This window comes from Pteronotus mesoamericanus, unplaced genomic scaffold (genome assembly GCF_021234165.1).
Source record: "Pteronotus mesoamericanus isolate MK-2021 breed Mesoamerican mustached bat unplaced genomic scaffold, CSHL_Meso_final contig_82, whole genome shotgun sequence".
NCBI classification, from domain to species: Eukaryota; Metazoa; Chordata; class Mammalia; order Chiroptera; family Mormoopidae; genus Pteronotus; species Pteronotus mesoamericanus.
The window spans coordinates 17,242,604-17,263,046 of NW_026555265.1; the positions used below are offsets into that span (position 1 = coordinate 17,242,604).

A 20,443-nucleotide genomic window follows, 5' to 3' on the forward strand; every position below is an offset into this window, starting at 1 on the left:
TAAAGCCAAAATTGCTACTCAAACACTGACAGAGTACTATTTTCCGTTAAAAGAAAATACCAAATGTCTGATTATTCATGAAGTAAAACCTATCACAAAATGAAAAGAAATAACTCAATCTTATTAAGCTCAAAATAGAACTAAAATTATTCTTCATCTGAGGCAGTTACATATAGCGATATATTTATATGCAATTTGAAAACTAATCAACATAGCAAGATTTTTTTAAACACTGTATAAATATTATTTCAAAGAGTTACTTAACTTCTACTCCACACACAAAATAAATTTTAGCTTTCAGTCATAAGTGGATTGCCTAGCTAGTTTTGCTGAATGATTAAACACAAAAGGAAAATTGACTTTATCAGTTTGGACAATTAAGTATTTTCAATATGCAAAGCCTAAATTAGAATGTAAAAATTAAAGAGATTAAGACATAGTATGACATGGTCCCTGGCTTTGAGCAAATAAGAGTAAAGTGGGAAAGAATAGTAAACAACACAATTCCAACACACAGTAAGTATCTGACAGAGGTATGTTATGAGAATATAAGGATGGTTACTTTTAGAAAGATAAAGCACATGTGACAGAGCAAATGACACTTAAATTGAATCTTGACACATGAGCAGGAATCAGGCAAAAGAAACAAGAAACAAGAACATTACTGACAAAAAATAAAAACATAAGAACATATAGATATAAATATCTGAAAGAAGTGATTTGGTGTGAGCAGAATCCAAGAAGTTCAAATATCACTTTGAAATAGACAATGGTCATAAATGAGGCTGGAGTCCTCTGATAAATGACAATCAGAGGCCAGAAAATGGAGGTCTTGTATGTCAGGGTAAGGAATTTGAATATGAGTCAATGTGTGATGTAGTCATTAAAGGTTTTTAAGAAAGGAGAAATCTGTCAGATTTACATTTTATAATAGTTAATAAATAGTTAACTTTGAATGCAAAATATATTACAATTTTCAGCCCCGGTCATATTACTTCAGTTTACTCACAATAACCCAATAGCACTTTCTAACCATATCCATCACCCCCTGGGTGAATTATACCTAACTAAACATGCCAGAGAACGGAGTCACATAAAAGGGCTACTTATTTAAAAATGTACACCACCCTATATATTTCATATTCTTACCTTGTATTAAGAATTGTGCCTTATCATTTATGTACATTAAACAGTATGCACTGGCATTTCTATAACCACCAAAAGAGTCCCTCACTAGCTCTTCCCATGATGATTTTGTCACAGCAATATCATTGTACTTCATCCACCTATTTTCACGATGATCAAAAATGTATGCCCAGTAGTGACCGGCATTAGCTTGGCCTTCATGAACTAAAACAGCATGTAAGCGATAAGGAACCTGAATGGGAAAACAGGAGAGTTAAACGGCAGTTAGGTAATCTGCTATCACCATTCCAGGAAACCCACAAAACATACTACTAGAGGACACCATAAGGGCATGTGTTTCTTGACAAGAGAAAATTGGCTGAGATTAAGTGTTTGGAAAAAAAAATAAACTATGAAATAAAGCTAAAGACATGGAAAGCAGAGAGGTATGTTAATAGGATCACTTTCAAAACACTGAACATGTATTTGTTGATCTCAGTTATTTCTTTTGAATAAAAAGCTTACGGATATTTTTATATATATAGCACGTAATTTGTCTAAATATTCACAATTATAAAGTGATAGCTGAGCTGTAATATGGCTTATTATAGTATATCAGAACTTAAAATGTAATCGAGCCCTATACTATTATTTCCCATAATCTTAATATCCATAAATAATTTTATAACTCTGTCATGATTTTATTTTAAATATTAAAGAAAATTCTCATAAATTTTATTATAAAATAATAAAGAGTAAGCAATAAATACAGTATAAGAATACAATTTAATTGGGGAAATACTAATATGGCTTCTTTAAGTTCAGCAACTTTATAACCAAGCATATAGGAAAAATTTGGTTAAGATAAAATAAAAATATGAAAATAATTTTTATAATGCTTACTAGCTCAAAATTTAACTTACCTGAACCATAGATTTGTCAGAGTACATTAGTTCAATTGTTCGATGGATTCTGGATATGCTTTCCTGCAAATCTAAGAATAGAAGATGTAATATAATGATTGATATCAAGTATGTCTCTAGTGAGATTTACAAGGCAGAGATGAAAGGTTTTCCTATCTGTATATTAGAATAAAAAAATTTCCTAAAACAGTTCTTAAAACATTATTATTTGAAGTCTATGTAAAAATAAATATGTATAATTCTCCTTAATAAAAGATACAGCATGAATTCATAATAAAGGACAAAAACAACATGGTTCTTTTAGAAAATGTGCAGAACAAGTAACACTAAACTTTGTTCATATGTATAAAAAAGGTTTCAATGAAAATTAAAGCTAAAACCCCTTACCTATTTATATAAAACAGAAAAACTTCAAACTGAAATAACTTCACTACATATCCTATTAAGGCATATAATTGAATAAAAATCCACTATAATCACCAATGGAAATAAGTTCTAAGACTCCCATTACTCATTATTTCTACTTCCAGTAGTAACCTATCCTACAAAATTATTTGGAGATATGGATATTTACAGCTATATGGTCCATATAATTAAAAAACTGGAGACAACCTTAATATCAGTCAACAGGGAAATGGTTAATTACAGTATAATGGCATAACTATACTATACTATGAATCTGTTGGAAAGAATCAGGAATGAACCATGAAAGACTACAAAAAAATACTAGTCATTTTAGGGTGGGGAAAGGCCTTCCTAATCCTGATAGAAAAATCAAGGAACCATAAAGGAAAAAATAAAACTCTCTCCCCAAACTCAAGAAAATCTACATTACAAAAGCAAAGGAAATCCAACATAAAAGAAGTCAAATGACAAAGACAAACAGGAAAAGCAGTATCTCCAGCATATATTTCAGGCAACAAGTTGATACCCATAATGTCAGTTTCTATTAAGTAAGAAGAGAAAGACAAACAATTCAATATAAAAAATGGGCGGATGTTACAAACAAAAAATCTACAGAAAAATAAAATTGCACTCATAATTAAGGAAATGTAAAACACCGAAATACCATTTCTTCCTCCAACTTAAAAGGGCACTAGGCTAAAAAGTACCCAGGGCTAGGGAGGATGTTGAGAGACAGGCTTCCTCACACTGTTGGTGGAAATGTTTGCCAACTGGTTCAATATTTTGGGGGGACAGTTTTAAAATAGTCAAATTTAAACTATGTACACTTTGGACTAGAATGGCACTTTTAAGAATATAATGTACTCATAAAAGTAAATAAACATGAATGCACAAGGCCAGCACTGTTAGCAGTATCGAAAGAGATATTAAATAAGTCACATCACATTCATATGTTGGAATACTATACAATGGTTTAAAAAATAATGCTAAGAACTAATATTAACAGGGATAAATAAAACAGCAAATAGTCCTGGGAAAATCTTCTTACCTGATACATATTATAGGTCCAAACCTTATCACATGAATGTCTCCCAAGGTCCTTAAATATTTAAAACACCAGAATTGGACTCATCATATTCCTATCTCCCCGCTGGAGGTGACACTCATACTGTTATGAATGATTATGGGAATCATCTTTGATTTCTTCCTCTTACCTCTTGTCAGTGACCTACTACTGTTAGTATTCTCCAAAGAGTATTTCAAATCTGTTCATTTCTTTCCTCTCTCAATGCAACTATGTTGGTGTCAAAAGTTTCCTAGCTTCCACCCTTCCAAATGTAATCTTATAAAACAAACACAATCTACCAAGTCCAGTAGAAAATTATGCCAAACCTAGCAGCACAGTGTTCAGGAAAACCTGTATGTTTCAAGTCAAGGAACATGTATAAAGGACCCATGTACAAAGAAAATGAACGGGAAGACTGAGTCTGGGAAGGGGAGTGGGTAGGGCAGGGGACAGTAATGGGGGAAAATGGGGACAACTGTAACTGAACAATAAAAAAATTAACATTAAAAAATATAAAAAATCCCTTATATATGAAAAACATTAAGAGAAATCTTTACAGTTACTAAAGCTGTTAGTCACCATCATATCTTATTTACTGACTATTAAATTAGGACTGCTCTCTATTTACATACTGTTTATAAAGTGCCAAGTGGGGCACACAAAATGGAGTAGCTATTTTTAAATTTAAACCTCTAATTTTAAAAATCCTAGTTTTTTCTTTTATTATAGATCAATAATATTAGGATAAAACTGGGGACACCCTGACTGGTGTGGCTCAGTGGATTGAGTGCCAGCCTATGAGCCAAAGGGTGGCCAGTTAGATTCCCCGTCAGGGCACAAGCCTGAGTTGTGGGCTGGGTCCCCAGTGTGGGGTGCACAAGAGGAAACCACACATTGATGTTTCTCCCTCCCTTTCCCTCTCTCTAAAAATAAATAAAACCTTAGAAAAACCTGGGGACTGTAATAGGGTATTATATTTTTGATATGTAAGAAAAAACAATAAAACCTACCATAAAATATTAACATCACTTCATTTAAAAAAATTAAAAAGGACATCTGAACAATAGTTAAGTAGGAAGGAGATCATTTCAGAATAAAGGAGAGTTCCTTCCAAGAAAGGACAGATGGCAACTTAACACCAGCACACACAGGCCCGGACTCCCCACCCCCCATGGAGCACTGTCCTTCTTTTTCTTATTTTGCTACATGCCAGTTAAATCTCATTACAGGCTGGCACTGAGCTCATATTTGGAAATTTCATTAGAGCAGATTAAAAATTAAAATTCACATTTCTAATTCTTAAGCCTAAAGAACATTTTTATCACTTGAATGTCATTGTGTAAACATCAGGGTTAGCACATAATTTATATGTACAAAATATGATGTTGTATGATGTTTCACCAATGGAGTAGCTGTGAATACCAGTTTGATATAAATTTAGAGCACTAAACTAGAAAATCAGACCATCTGTTATGGCATTAATCAGCTAAGTAATCCAGGGAAAGTCTTTCGGTCTCTCTGAACCTGATATTAAGATCATAAAAATGGGAAGCCAGACTAGTTTATCTTTTAGAAAACCCTTCTAGAAAAAAAAATACTTTATAATATTTACATAGCAAATTCAGAGCAATTTCCGTTTTCAATCGTATCTTTATACATATCCATGAGGCAACAGTAACTATGCTACGAGAACCTTCTTACCTCTGGTGTCATTTTCTATTTCTGTCCTCCAGCGATGTAAACAGCTTTCTAGCACAGAAAGTTCTTCTTCTGTTATGTGCCTTGGTGCTGGATGCATGGGCAAGTCTGGAGGTATCCGAGACTGAGTGAATGGTTTGTGAATTACCAGTCTCGATGAGATGGCACCTATTGATGCAGGTGATGTGCTTGGCAATTCTGAAGAAGGGGCTCCCTGTTGTTCTGTTGTGCTGTATTTTTAAAGCATAAAATATTGTTAAACTTTCCAAACTGAAGCTCTGGATAAAGACTGTGCCAAATACACAGCATGAAATTGGCTTATAATTTCAAAAAGAAAAGATCTTTAAAAAAAAAAGAGAGAAATGTGGATTAACCTTATATCCTAATGAGATCCTTAATATACAAAGACTACATTATTATACGCAAGAAATTGTGGCTTTATAGTAAAAATAGCTTGATTGTATTTACTTAACAGCAAGAAAAACAAATCTTAATGTGTACCAAAATTATAAAGACCTTCCCTTACTAACACCAGCCTACATTATAGAAGAAAATTCTAATATAACAGTATTATTGCGGATAAAAGGTTGAAACAGATAACATACCTAAAACAACCTAAAGTACAACTCTGAATAGAAAAAACATGAAAAATTCAACCCATAACCAGAAAATCTACTGAAACAATGAAATAAGAAAGCACCCAGAAGACTACAATATTCTAAGTATATCTAATCTTTTTAGGGCTCATTAAAATCAATCACAACATGTTTATAAAACCTTCTTCAAAGGGCATCAATTACATTATTATGTAATGTAGACAGACGGCCGTATTTTGTTTCAAAAACACTTTTTACCTTGGTAATGCCTGTGATGGTACGGAACCAGTAGGTGGGGAACTAGCATCAATATCTTCAACAGGAGAAGTGCAAACAGGTTTACTTGAGGCAAACTCCAATGCATACTGTAGAACATCTACCAATGGAAATCGTTTGGGACCTGAACCATAGCTTAAATATCTGTTAACCATAAAATGTATGAATGCTTTAATTTGTATATAAAGTCAATTTGTTTTTTTCAATACTTTTTGTAAAACATAACACAGGTACTTCAATAAATCTCAACAATGAAATTAATTTTCAAATGAAGATAGTAAGATGAAATATACATTTAAGAAATAAATTAAATGTTCTCCAAAGAAAAGGAACCAAAGCTGATTAAGACTGAATGTGTGTATACACTGCACCAAATTTTAAATGGGTGCTCTAACATGTAACCAAATAGGAAAATGAAAACTGACAGTTTCATCCCCTGAGACTATTTTTATTTTTAGATCTGTCATCTGGTTTCATGGTGACTAATATTATCTTCCTACATTTTTTACCTCTGATTATTTCTCAATATAATTACATATACTTTTAAGAATAAGAATTATTGAAATGATACATTATTTTTCTGTAAGAAAGTTGTAGGGTATTAGTTTTCAAATTAACAGTAAAACAAGGGAACAAAGATTAGATCAGCAGTTGCAAATTGGCATCTCTCAGGTCACATTTCAGCATGCGGATCTGTATCTGAGATACAGAACATCAGGCAGTCTAGATTTTGGCTTCTTTTGGAAACTATCTGACCCATGAGACAATCCTGAGATGTTATTCATCATGACACCGCCCACTAGTGTAGATGGCAGCCACTCCCTCTCCAGGGCCTGCTCTCTACGCACCCTTTGCTCACCACTTAATATATGACCTGATTTCCTTCTTTATAAAGACTCCATGAGGCCCTCGTGGGCCTTTGACTTTGTATCTTCTGTGTTAAGAAGGAAAACTTAGTCACCTCTCGTCTTAATGGAAATTTCTTTTCTTTTTTTTTTTTATTTTTATTTTTTTTTATTTTTAATTAATTTATTTACTTTTTAAATACATTTGTCTCTGCCTTCCCCCCTCTTTCCCCCCCCCACCCCTCCCTCAGCTCTTCCCCTTTGGTTTTTCCAAATTAATGGAAATTTCAAGAGTAAAATTTAGTCTCATGAAAAAAGAACCTCAGTTGTAAGCTGGTTTGTCTTTATATCTTTTTTCAGCACCATAGCTTTACCTGTTCTTGGTGACAATAATTTTAAATACTAAAATAATCTTCTAATGTCAACTATAAATTATTTTAAGTTTGTAACAGAATTCAAACTAAACTATACTAGCAGATATATCCATTCAGAATGATTATCTACTCCTAGAATCTTAAATTACTCAAGAAAAACTTAAAATTAAGATTCTAGATAATCTCTAAAAAATAAATTTCTATAGTTAGCTCATAGTTTTATAAAAGTTCCAATACCTTTCTAGTCTTTGTTGTAATACTGTAAGGTAATCTTTCAGTCTCTTGATCTCTTCCCTCTTAATTCTTGTTATTTCTCTGTTTCTGTGCATATATCTATCACGAAAAAGAAAAGTAGCAATCATTAGTATTTCTAAATATCATGGAAGTAGATACAGTATTAAGTCTAGGCAATACTACAGAAGATTAATTCATTCAAAACTTTATAATAAAATGTCAGACAGTACAAAATAGTATTTTTGAAAATTCTGACAGAATTATAATACAAAAAAATCTTTTTAAAAACTTCCTTATAACATTATTTACAGTAACTATACCTTACTAAATAGAAAAGAACTACATTTTTCTTGACAAATACTACTTGACATGTTATGCAAAAAGCAAAGATTAATTCTAAGGAAATTAAGCAAAAATTCTTCTTTAAAACACAGTAATTCTTCACTTGGTTACTCAACTGTTTCAAAATTAAGTCATGCGGTATACCAAACCATACCTGTCCAGATATAAAACTTGAGGAAATTCTAATTTGTTGTGAATTTTTTCTGGTCTTCCCAATGCCTGATTAAATTCAAATCTTGATAATTCAAATGTTAGCACAGGTGGCAGTTCAGTAAACCAATGCTGAAAGAAAACAATAATTAAAAGCCTTAGTATCACCTTTCTGTTTTCGCCCTGCCAGTTTCAGGATGTTGGCATTTTTTATATGTATCATCAGAATGCTGACTTCACAAAGAACTGATTAGTTACGATATTTAGATAAAACTCAACTTCTTCCTAAAATTTTCACACCTCTTGAAAACTTCAAGGATGAGGATAACATACAACCAGGAAAAAGAAAAATCTTCTAACTGTCCTTCCATGATAATTCTTTACATGAGAATCTAACCCAAAGAGAAAGCTATTGGTGAAAATCATAACTTAGTAGTTCAAGTTTTCTGACTTCTTCAATATTATATGACTATTACTAACATGAATGGTACATGTTCTTATTATAATTAGTCATACTGTCAAACACCTGTGACAAACTTGTAAGATGTAGTACATAAAGGAAAAATATTATAGCATATATAATCACAATTCTCATACTAAAAAGTAGTAACTTTTAAATTCAATTTTGCAACAGGAATTTTGACTAAGAAAAAGATCTATCACTAATAAACATGGAGTTCATACTTATGGTAACTATATTTGAAATCTTTTTAAATGACTAGTATTTAATGAATTAAATGACTCATTGCTATGAACCAACTCCTCCAACAAACTTTGGCAATTGCTCAGTTAAGCATGAGATACAGCAAAACTTCAAAAAATTATTTTCATAAAACAGATTCAAGTTTTATATAAACATTTAAAGAGAAAGAAAAATGAACAAACTTGTGAATCAACAAATACAGAAGTACAAAATGATGTAACAAATATGTTTAAAGTGCTTATTATAAGTCATGCAATGTATGTATTTTTACTACTATAAAAATAAATTGGTACATATTAAATTATGTGTAATGGTTTCAAGTGCTAAAAGATGATACTACACAAATGTCAATAAGCTGAGAGTACACTAATTTATACTCAAACACTGAGAAAATGGGAATGATGTACATTTGGCAAACTGGATTTAACTAAAATCTTGGAAGTTGCTACTTTTCTCTAAATAAAGTTTATAAAAATAAATGGTTACTTAAAACTATTTCTGCTTCCCCAAATGCTAATGATTACCTGAACTGAGACTGCCTGAGTTAGATTTGGTTTATCTTCAACTATAAGTTGAAATTTAATGAGTTTGTTTTATCTTATATATGGGTATTATCTGAGGTTGACTAGAGAAAGTTATGAAAGATCTAATATCAGAAACATCTCTTAAGTTTTAAAATTTCTTGAACAGATTTGTTTATTTATTTTGTTCACATACAGCATTGGCAAAAATTTTAGTTAGCTTTAATCCACACCTAAAATTCCTATTAAGAACTAAAACAGCCCTGGCCAGGTGGCTCAGCTGGTTGGAGCATCTTCCTATACATCAAAAAGTTTGTGGGTTCGATCCACAGTCTGGGCATATACGGGAAACAATGGATCGCTGTTTCTCTCTCACAAAAATGTTTCTCTCTCAAATTAATAAACATTTCTTCAGGTGAGGATTAAATAAAAGAAATTAAAACATACTCCATATATATTATAAAGAAATGTGACATTTTGACACCTTAGGATATGATTCTCTGTTCTATTTGATGATTCTCAAGTATGTAAGTAGATTTCAAGAACTATTACTCTCATATTTTATTGCAACACTTTAAAAGTCACCATTAAAATAAAATAGTCATGTACTTTAATTCATGGGAACCTACCATGCCAATGGAAACAAAATCACCCAAATTGGGAGTATGCTTCTCTGTAGACCATAAAAAATCCAGGAAATAGCTTCCATACCTTACAAAAGGATGTTCATAATATGTTATGTAGCATGTGTTTGTTGTGAATGCATTTCTCTAACACCAGGGACAGTTTTTCCTACTACCTAATTAGAAGCATTTCACTTCCTCGCTCTCAAGCTGATAGGGAAAAGAAAAGATAGTGAGACATTCTCTAAAGTCATTTTAGAAAATGTTATGGGTCTCTATAGCTCTGTGACTTTAGGATTATAAGTACAGCAGTACATAAGTGGAATATTAAACAAGACAGTGAGACTTTTTTCTTTCAAAATATTATTTTTCCATGCAGTAAAAAACCGTATTTACTTCTTTAGTCTAATGACTGGTATGTGATGCCTGTGAGACATAGGTCATTAAAGGTAAAAATGATGCTTATATTCTCCACATCCCTAAACATATTTAGTATATTTATATTTATATAATAAACCTACAGGAGTAATAGACTAATGCAATTTATAAATAAAAACTTACATAATTAGCATTGGCAACAAAGGTGCTTCTGAATTTATCATGACTATAAATATGTCCTATTACCAGAAATATATTCTAGAGAGAATACAGTCATTTTTATGAGTTGTAAGAGCTAATTTTTCTATTAATATGTTTCAAATTTTCCTTTTGTGAGATTACATTATGCGGGGGGGGGGGGACACCCAGAAAAAACATATATGTCATTTCGAATTTCCCCTAGAACACCAAACAAAGCCAAGATGTAAACTAAGAATGAGAAACATAAAGCTTCCTATTCCAATTCAAAAATAGTTTCAGTCATTTAATTGTGTTTACTCATTTGCCCTTTTACCTTAAAAACATTTATTTTGGAAGCATATTTTATAAGTATTTGTCTTACATATAATCATTTTTAATTTATTCAGTTGTCCCCTGTTATGTCATTCCAGAAATTTAACATCTTACAGCCCACTGAATATTTTAACATGGTAATTCTGGAGACTAAAGGTCTTCTCAATTAGTTGACCACAAATATTTCCGCAAAAAAGATTTTTTCTGTATCAAAATAAAATCAGCAATTTTTACTAAATAACAGTGTAAGAGGTGTTATCAGGGACTATGCCAATTTAGGGAAAAAAACCCTAAAATATTTTTCATTGGTCTTTGTAGAGACTCAAGAAGAAATAAAATAGTTATTCTGAAGGATGTAATGAATGAAATAAGACTAGAATTTTAAAATGTTATTAGAAACTTTTAAGATAGTCAATTTTAGTTGGCGATTCTCTTAAACCAGGTTAAATTATTATTGAAACTACTGTGTTCAGCAAATCTAGGAAACTGGTAACAGAAATATTACTGAGACTGCTTAGAAACTGCTGAATTTAGAGCAGATGACAACCACTGTATTCACAGGTCAGATGGGAAAGCCTAAGCAGAAAGCATATAATGCAGTATAAGGAATTAGATTATGAGACAAAGGGGAAGGGCACGCTAGATTTTTAAAAAGAAACAATGAAATTCAGATTCAATGTAAGAAAAACATTTTTAAAAGCTAGGAATGTGTGACAAAGATTACTTACCAATAAATCTGTCAAGCTACTTTGACAAAGTAAGGAATATGCCATCCCACCTTTCCCTGCCCGAACCTGTCCATCCATCATCGCTTTACTTAATAATAGAAAGCAGATCACACTTTAAGGACGCCTGCTTTCTTGTTCCCTTATGGGATCCTGGGAAAGTCGCAATCCTTGGAGATCTGTTTCCCAATCAAAATAAATAAGCTTTATTTATATATTCTTAATTACAGGCCTATATCAGAATCACTTGCGGAGCTCTTGTGCAACGTACCACATCTCTACCCTAGATTCTGATTTGACAGTGTTACAGTAGGGCCTAAGGATCTGTAGAAAATTACTGAGGTAGACAATCTGATGTTGAGAAAAAAATTATTTCATATATTCTCTTTCTTTCCCTCTTTAAAAAACCCAAAATAGTAAATATTATTTATTTCTGTTTTTGTTTGGGTGTTTGAGAGAAGAAAAGGAGTTAGAACAAAAAATGGTTAATTACATCTTTTTAAAAAAATCACACAATTCAGACAAAATTAATTTATTCTCAAGATACAAGAACCCAGTCCCTTTTTACATAAACAACAGAGATAGCATCACTTAATATTTACTAAGCACCTATTCAAGAATGAAGACCTCAGAATTTTTTTTGATAACACTAAGACATTTCATTCATTCAGTCAATAAATATGCGTTACACAATTCTGTTTGCAGTTACCACACTATCCACTAGGGACACAGCAGTGAACAGCTTCGTTGAAGATCCTGCCCTCATGCATGGAGCTTGCAAAGAGACAACCACCCACAATTGCTTAGTGATGACTGACTTTGGAGACACATGTCTGTCCTTTGCTTTCTACTGCGCTACCATTCCCCGATGGATAAACACATCTATAGGTAGATGGACATACAGATGGGGCTGAAGAGACAGAGCTGGGTAGTAAGACAGAGACCAGTGGTCACAGATAAACAGGCAAAATATATTAATATTTTGCAAATTGATTCTTTTTTGTAGAAAGCAAGTTTTTCCATCTGCCCTTCACATATCACACAGCAATTTTACAAGAGAAGGGTTCTGGTTTTGCCGATGTATGCCTGGACAAATTCCAAGAATATTTAATATAAGTAACATACATCTATATAGAATTCAACCCTAATATCAGTGCTTTTCTTCTTTACTTTCAAGACTAGCATGCTGTAATGACTGGTACCTTAATTGAAAAGTCTAATTAAAGACTGAAAAATGTCCTATAGGAAGATTTTAACAGAAGATTTTGAGAACACTTGTTTTTGTGACAATTTAACATAGATTATCGGCTATATTAACTATGCAGGTTTCCCAAATATATCTAAATTACCATCATTAAGTGCAAACACATATTCAGAGTATGCTCTCTCAATTATTACGTAACTACAGAATAGGGCCTTAAACTGTGCTTTACAGCACTGTAAGGAAGACCTGCGGGAGGGGAATAACGTAAATGCTAAACTCACCTCTTGGCCCGATTTTCCTGAATTCTCTGAATGTAAAGATTCAATTTCTCCTTCAATCATAGCAGCTTCTAGGCACTCATGTAGATCTTTGAATCCATTGACCTGAAGTGGGTACTGACCAAACATTTCAGTATTTTCAAATTTTTTACCTATAGAAGGGGGGAAAATTAATTAGATTACTCCTCCTTAACGTGGCCTTTTAGCTACTAACTCTATATATGAATTATCTCTTGAACCTGAAAACTGTAACTCTGACTGATTATGTTCCGTGGAGTAATGAGTTTGTATAATTTTCCTGTTGGTTTATACATGTGCATATGTACATTCACATCCAGCCAAGATATTCAATTAACACTCATATATATATTTATGTAATTACACATACACATGTATGTGTGTATGTATAAATACACACCTATTTTTATTTATTTATTTACTCTTTCAAAGGGTACCTTCTAAAGGCAAGATACTGTGCTGAACACTGAGAATACGTAGACCAGTGAACAAAAGAAAAATGGTCCCTGAGCTGAGGAAACTCTCAGCATCTTTGGAAGGAAGACATTACACACATTAACTGCACATATAACCATGAGTAAATAATTGTTTGTTGCCATAAGTGTTATAAAAGCTTTGGTGAGACAGACTGCTGTGAGGGGGACAAGAAAGAGGAGCTGCCCTAGTCTTTAGGTCAGGAGAGGAGAACAGACACGACTTCCATAGCAAGAGGACATTTATGCTGTGACTTGAATAGTGAGTGGGAGTTAGCCAGGCCAGAGTGTCAGGCAACTGTGGAGTATTCTTGGCCAAGGAACAGCACACACAGGACTTTAAAGCTGCAAAGAACTTGGCGTGTTTGAAGAACTAAGAAGAGGACACTACAGCTTGGGGAAGCAATGGAAGATGACAATGAAAGTTTAGGTAGCTGGGTCAAAATCTACAAAGTCTAACAGCCCTTGTTAATTTTTTTTTCAGTATATTCTGAGTATAATAGAAAGTCACTGAATTGTTAAATCTAAGAATAATAAGATCAGATTTATGTGTTTAAAACATCCTCTGACTTCTTTGTTAAATGAGCAGTAGACTACTAGGAGATTATTACCGAGTTCATCTAGAAATAAAAGTAACGTGGGAGTGTTACTAGTAAAATTGTACAAAAACAGACAAATTAATGCATAGACACCTTAATGCATATATACAACAGGGGGCTCCAGCAAGACTTGACTGACTCGCCCCCATGCAGGATGGTGGACAGAAGAGTAAGGAAGATATGAAGAATGAGACTCAGATTTCTAGCATCAACAACTGGATTGGTGTTTATGAACAGAAAGGGACACCACTGAAGAAAGCACAGTGGATTTTTTTTTTTTTGTTTTATGGTAGTAGTGGCCATCATTGTTTAAGAGATATTTCAAGTTGAGAAGATACTTGCATATATGAGCCTGTAAGATTAATCCTCTGGTCCGAAGTTATAAATGAGAGAATTGCTGGCTTACTGATAGCAGGAATCAAGAGAGTAAATTAAGCTGCCTAGGGAATTAGTAAACAGGATAAGGAAGAGGGTGTAAGCTGAGTCCCAAAGATGTCCTACCTTAGATATGAGACAATAAATATAACTTCTAAGAAATGCTCACATAGAAATTTTTAAAAAGCTAACAAAACATGGTGCCATAGAGGTCAGAGATTTTTAAGAATCGAAAATAAAGGAAGAGGAGGAAAGAGTAGAGTCAGTAGAATAGCTGGTAAGAGTTCAATATGAGAACTGAGAGGGATCCAACGAACCTGAACACATGCAAAAAATCAATACAATAATCTTAAAGAGATTCCTTTTAGAAGAAGTCTGGGCCAGAAGTGGAAGTGGGATGGTTTGAATAGATGGAGAGTTAGCAGGTGAAATCAAGCCTCTCTTTAAAGGGGCTTAACTGTATAAATGGGATTAACTGGAAAGGCTGTGTAAAGAGGGAAGTTTTTTAGGATCTGTGATACCAAATCATGTCTAAAGATCAGTGAGGAAGACACAATAAAGAGGGAAAAGCTGAAGATACAAAACAACTAGAACAGCAACAAAAAACTACCAACAAGATAACAAGTAGAGTAAGGTCTGAGTGAAAGCATGAAGGAATGAGATTCTGAGAACATATACGTAGCCTGTTGATATAGGACTGAATATTCCTCTATTATCTGAAAAGACAAGTATAAACGCAGTTGCATTAGGAATGGATCTAGGTTGTGGAGTTTGAAGCAAATAAAATTGATGATACCGTTTTTAAGAACTATGATGCAATATTGTTAAAAAAAAAAAGATTCAGGGCCATAAGATGACTGGTTAGGTTTCATTATTAGCTTCACAGGAAATTCATGAAATTTGGGGTAAGGTGTTTTTCAGACAATGAAGAAACAAAGAAGTTAGACTGAAAGTAGAAAAGATGGAAATTGTTAATGCAGAAAACAGGATAGAAGACAGTGATTAAACAAAACAAATAGGCCTGCCAGGCAGTGTGAGTGAATTGGGACCAATGAAGCTTAGTATCTACTACAAATTCTTTGATTTACTATAGTTAGTCCATTTAAGTGACTTTTCCTCAGCAATATTCAGGCACTCACTACATACAGAGAAAAGATGAGTAGCTTAATGACAGAGAATAACCAGAGAGATGGTGCCAGAAGGGAATGTGAAAAAGGAAGTTTTAGATATTTATACAAATAATTATAATTGACAAAGAAAATCAAGAAAAGGGCTGAGAGGAACTAAATGGAGGGAGGGGTCAGTGGACTAAAAGTTGTGGAAAAGTTGAGAAATTTTTGTAAGGGAATTCTTTAGTAAACAAACTGAAATCACTCCAATTGGGACTTACTGATCTAAAAGAAAGCATTAGGAATATATGTGTACAAGTGATCAGAAAGTGCTCTAATGTAAATTATTTTTAATGAAGCAAACACATAGTTCATGTGGACATGCATTAAAATTACATTTATGTAGCAAAATAGCTTTGAAAAATTACTGTACAAAGACTTCAACACTGATTGACAAATTAAGCATTTTAAGAACAATTACTTTCGAGAATCAAGATAATACAGATAGAAATGCTCGTGAAGGGTATTATAAATGGTGCCCAGGCACAACCTGATCAGAGCTGCTCTGTGACTTCAGCTACAGTGTTCTTCTTCAAATAAACATCAGTATTACAGTGTGAATATCCCAAATTAGAAAGCAATGTATTATGTAAACTATTCCACCACTTATATAAGGAATATTTAAGATTTGAAGCAAACAAAAATATACTCACACCTTAATATAACCTTTTAAATGACTGAATAATTACTCATCTCTGCCTTTATCCAAATTCTAAATTATAAAACTATATTCAAGCAAAACTTTGTGGGAATTCATTACTTAAGATCTAAAAGGCAAATCAATTTTCCAAATTTTATACTTTGGGTGAACTTCCAAATGTTGATGCACTGAACCATTCAGTAAAAACAAGTTCTCAAAAACTGATGTTTTGGGACTTCATAATATTATTATTTGAAGTATATCTACTGACTCAGTTCTATCCCTTGTTAGGAAAATCAAAGAGTAACTGGTTAGGCCCAGATTTTAAGTAATGAGCACTTATGGTGGATGGAGTAGTATCACTCTTAACTGATTTTTTAAAATTAGAAGACAACTTTTTCTTGAAAAGCAGAGTCTAAAGAATTGCTTTGTAGCTCTAAACAGGTTGCTGAGGGCCAGGCACTGGCAGCATTTTATGTTGACCTGCACCAGAGTCCCTCCCAAGAGGCTCTGAACCAGCACCTCCAGTGGCCAGCTTCAGACAACATCAGAGCAGGATCCAATAAGATTCACAAGACACATATCCAAAGGGAGATTTTGGCAGGCACCAAACCATGCTGAGGCAAATTCCATTTCATGTGGTCAGCACCTGCACAGCAGCTTATACACCGTGGTCAGGGTTGAATCTCATAGTCTGCCAGCCTGCGGGTTATCCCACTCACAAACAGGCCAATAGCAATCAAGTCTGGATTATAACAGGAGGTCCCACATAGCCCACAAGGGATGTTCCTGAAGCACGGAGCTCAGGTGATCAAGGAGACTGAACCATATAGTACCCCACAGGACATGTACCCCACAAAGTCTTGGGATCACAGCAGATCTATCTAATACACAGAAACAAATACAAGAAGGCAGATCAAAAACAAAACAAAACAAAACAAAACAAAACAAAACAAAACCCTCAAAGAAAGAACAGGAAAAATATCCAGAAAAAGAGCTAAATGAAATGAAGAAAAACAATTTATCAGATGCAGAATATAGTTTAAAGTAATGGTGATAAGGGTGCTCAACAGCATGAAAAGAAAAAAGAAAAAGAAACCATGAAAAATAGTCAGAAATGAAGAATACAATTATCTGAAATGAAAAATACACTGGAAAGCATAAAGAGTAGGTTGGATGAACCAGATGATCAAATTGGTAGTTTGCAAGACAAGGTATAAAAAAACACCCAATCAGAGAAGCAAAAATTTTTTAAAATTATTTATTTATTTTATTATTACTTTCTAAAGAGAAAGCAAGGGAAGAGAAACAGAATGAGAGACACAGCGACTGCTTGCATTTTTTGCATACTCCAACTGGGGACCTAACCTGCAACCTAGGCATGTGCCCTGACCAGGAATTGAACTGGCGACCTTTCACTTTCTGGGATGATGCCTGACAAACTGAGCCACACCGGTCAGGACAGAAAAAAGAATTGAAAAAAATGAGAAAAGTTTAAGAGACCTTTGGGACAACACAAAATGTAAGAATATCCACAACTTAGTGGGGTACCAGAAAGAGGAGAGAAAGAGCATGTGATTGAGAACCTATTTGAAGAAATAATAACTGAAAACTTCCCTAACCTGGTGAAGGAAAAAGTCATTTAAGTCCAGGAAGTGCAGAGAATCCCAAACAAGGTGGAGCCAAAGAGGCACACATGTCATTCTTTAAATGGCAAATGTTAAAGATGAAAAGAGAATCTTTAAAGCAGCAAGATAAAGGCAGGCAGTTATCTACAGGAAGCTCCCATCAGACTCTCAGCTGATTTCTCAACAGAAACAATACAGGTCAGAATAAGTGGACATGAAATATTCAAAGTGATAAAAAGCAAGGACCTACAACCAAGGTTACTTTACCTAGAAAGGCTATCATTAAAAATGAAGGAGAAATAAAGAGCTTCTCAGACAATAAACAGCTAAAGAAGTTTGTTACTACAAAATCTGCAATACAAGAAATGTTACAGGGTCTGCTTTAAGAAGAAAAGGGAAATATAGTTAAAAGAATAAAAGTATAGTAAGTTAAAAGAATAAAATTACAATAAGCATGTACCTATCAATAACCACCTTAAATGTAAATGACTTAAATATTCTAATCAAAATATACAGTGTAGCTGAATGGATTGAAGAAAAAAAACCAACAACCCACATATGCTGTCCCCAAGACACCCACTTCAGAAGATATACACAGACTAAGAGTAAAGGAAAGGGTGGAAAGAAGATACTTCATGCAAATGCAAATGAAAAAAAATCCTGGGGAAGCAATACTTGTAACTGACAAAATAGACTGTAAAACAAGGGCCATAATAAGAGAAAAAGAGGGACACTGCATAATGATAAAAGGAGAACTCCAACAAGAGGATATAACCCTTATAAACATTTATGCACCTATCATAGGAGCACCTAAATGTGTATAGCAAACCTTGATGGACATAAAGGGAGAGATGGACTGTAATACGGTCATAGCAGGGGATATTAACACCAGCTGACATCAATGGATAGATCTTCCAGACAGAAAATCAACAACAACAAAAAAAGCAGCAATAAATGCCACACTAGATCAGATGGATTTAATTGATAGCTTCAAAGCATTTTATCCTAAAGCAGCAGAACAAATATTCTTTTCAAATGTATGTGGAACATTTTCTAGGACAGACCACATGGTAGGACACAAAACAATCTCAATAATTTTAAGAAAACTGAAATCATATCAAGTATCTTCTCTGACCATAGTGGCATGAAAGTAAAAATCAATCACAAGAAAAAACCCCGAAAAACAAAAAAGACATGGAGGCTAAAATAATATGTCGCTAAACAATGAATGGGTTAACAATGAGATCAAGGAAGAAATTAAAGATACCTTCAAACAAATGAAAATGAGAACACAACAACCCAAAATCTATGGGACACAGCAAATGCAGTCCTAAAGAGGGAAATTCACAGAATTACACGCCTATCTAAAGAAAAAAAAAAAGGAAAGAGAGAAAGAAAAATTCACATAAACAATTTGGCTTTTCAGATAAAGGAACTCAAAAAAGAACAACAAAGACCAAAGTGAGTAGAAGAAAGAAAATGATAAAGATCAAAGCAAAAATAAACAAAAGAGTATTAAAAAAACACAAAAGATCAATGAAACCAAGAGATGATTCTTTGAAACAAGACTGACAAACCTTAAACCAGATTACCAAGGAAAAACCAGAGGACTCAAATAAATAAAATCAGAAATAAAAGTGAAGCAACAACTGACACCAAAGAAATATTAAATATTCTAAGAAAATATTACAATTATGTGCCAAAAAAAATTCAACAATCAAGATGAAATGGATAAATTTCTAGAAACATGCAATCTTCCAAAACTGAATCAGGGAGAATCAGAGAATCTGCATAGACAGAGTAGAACCAGTGAAACTGAAACAAGTAATCTAAAAACTCCCAACAAATGGAAGTTCTGGACCAGGTGGCTTCACAGGTGAATTTTACCAAACATTGAAAAAAGAACTAACATTTATCCTTCTCAAACTATTCTAAAAAAATCCAAGATGAGAAAAGACTTCCAAGCTCATTCATGAGGCCAGAATGATCCCAGTTCCAAACCTAGATAAAGGCAATACAAAGAAAGAAAATTCTACATCAATATTCCTGATGAGCAGAGATGCTAAAATCCTCAACAAAAATAAGCAAACGAATACTGCAATACATCAAAAAGATCATACACTATGATTAAGTGGGATTTATTTCAGAGACAAAAGATTGGTACAATATCCACAAATCAATAAACATGATACACAACATAAACAAAATGAAGGATAAAAACCACATGATCATATCAATAGATGCAGAAAAAGCGTATGATAAAATCCAGCACCCATTTATGATAAAAACCCTCACTAAAATGGGAATAGAGGAAACATACCTCAAGATAATAAAGGCCATTTATGAGAAACCCAAAGCCAACATAATACTCAGCAGGCAAAAACTAAAAGTGTTTCCCTTAAGATCAGGAAGAAAACAGGGATGTCTGCTTTCACCACTCTTATTCAAAAAGTAATGGACACCCTAGCCACAGCAATCAGACAAGAAATAAAAGGCATCCAAATTGGAAGGGAAGAAGTTAAACTGTTACTATTTGCAGACGATATGATACTGTATATAGAG

The 20,443-nt window shown here is 33.4% G+C and overlaps 1 protein-coding gene across 2 annotated transcripts in view; it reads right to left on the reverse strand.

The window, feature by feature from the left end:
• Positions 1 to 20,443, reverse strand: part of USP25 (ubiquitin specific peptidase 25) — a 125,014-nt gene that overhangs the window by 39,485 nt on the left and 65,086 nt on the right. For both annotated transcript variants that reach the window (XM_054585221.1, XM_054585220.1), the window contains exons 10-16: positions 12,983 to 13,131; positions 8,039 to 8,166; positions 7,546 to 7,641; positions 6,072 to 6,233; positions 5,221 to 5,447; positions 2,049 to 2,119; positions 1,150 to 1,378 (exon numbers count right to left, since the gene is read on the reverse strand). In XM_054585221.1, the coding sequence (XP_054441196.1) occupies positions 1,150 to 1,378; positions 2,049 to 2,119; positions 5,221 to 5,447; positions 6,072 to 6,233; positions 7,546 to 7,641; positions 8,039 to 8,166; positions 12,983 to 13,131 (1,062 nt within the window). The remainder of the gene's footprint in view (positions 1 to 1,149; positions 1,379 to 2,048; positions 2,120 to 5,220; positions 5,448 to 6,071; positions 6,234 to 7,545; positions 7,642 to 8,038; positions 8,167 to 12,982; positions 13,132 to 20,443) is intronic.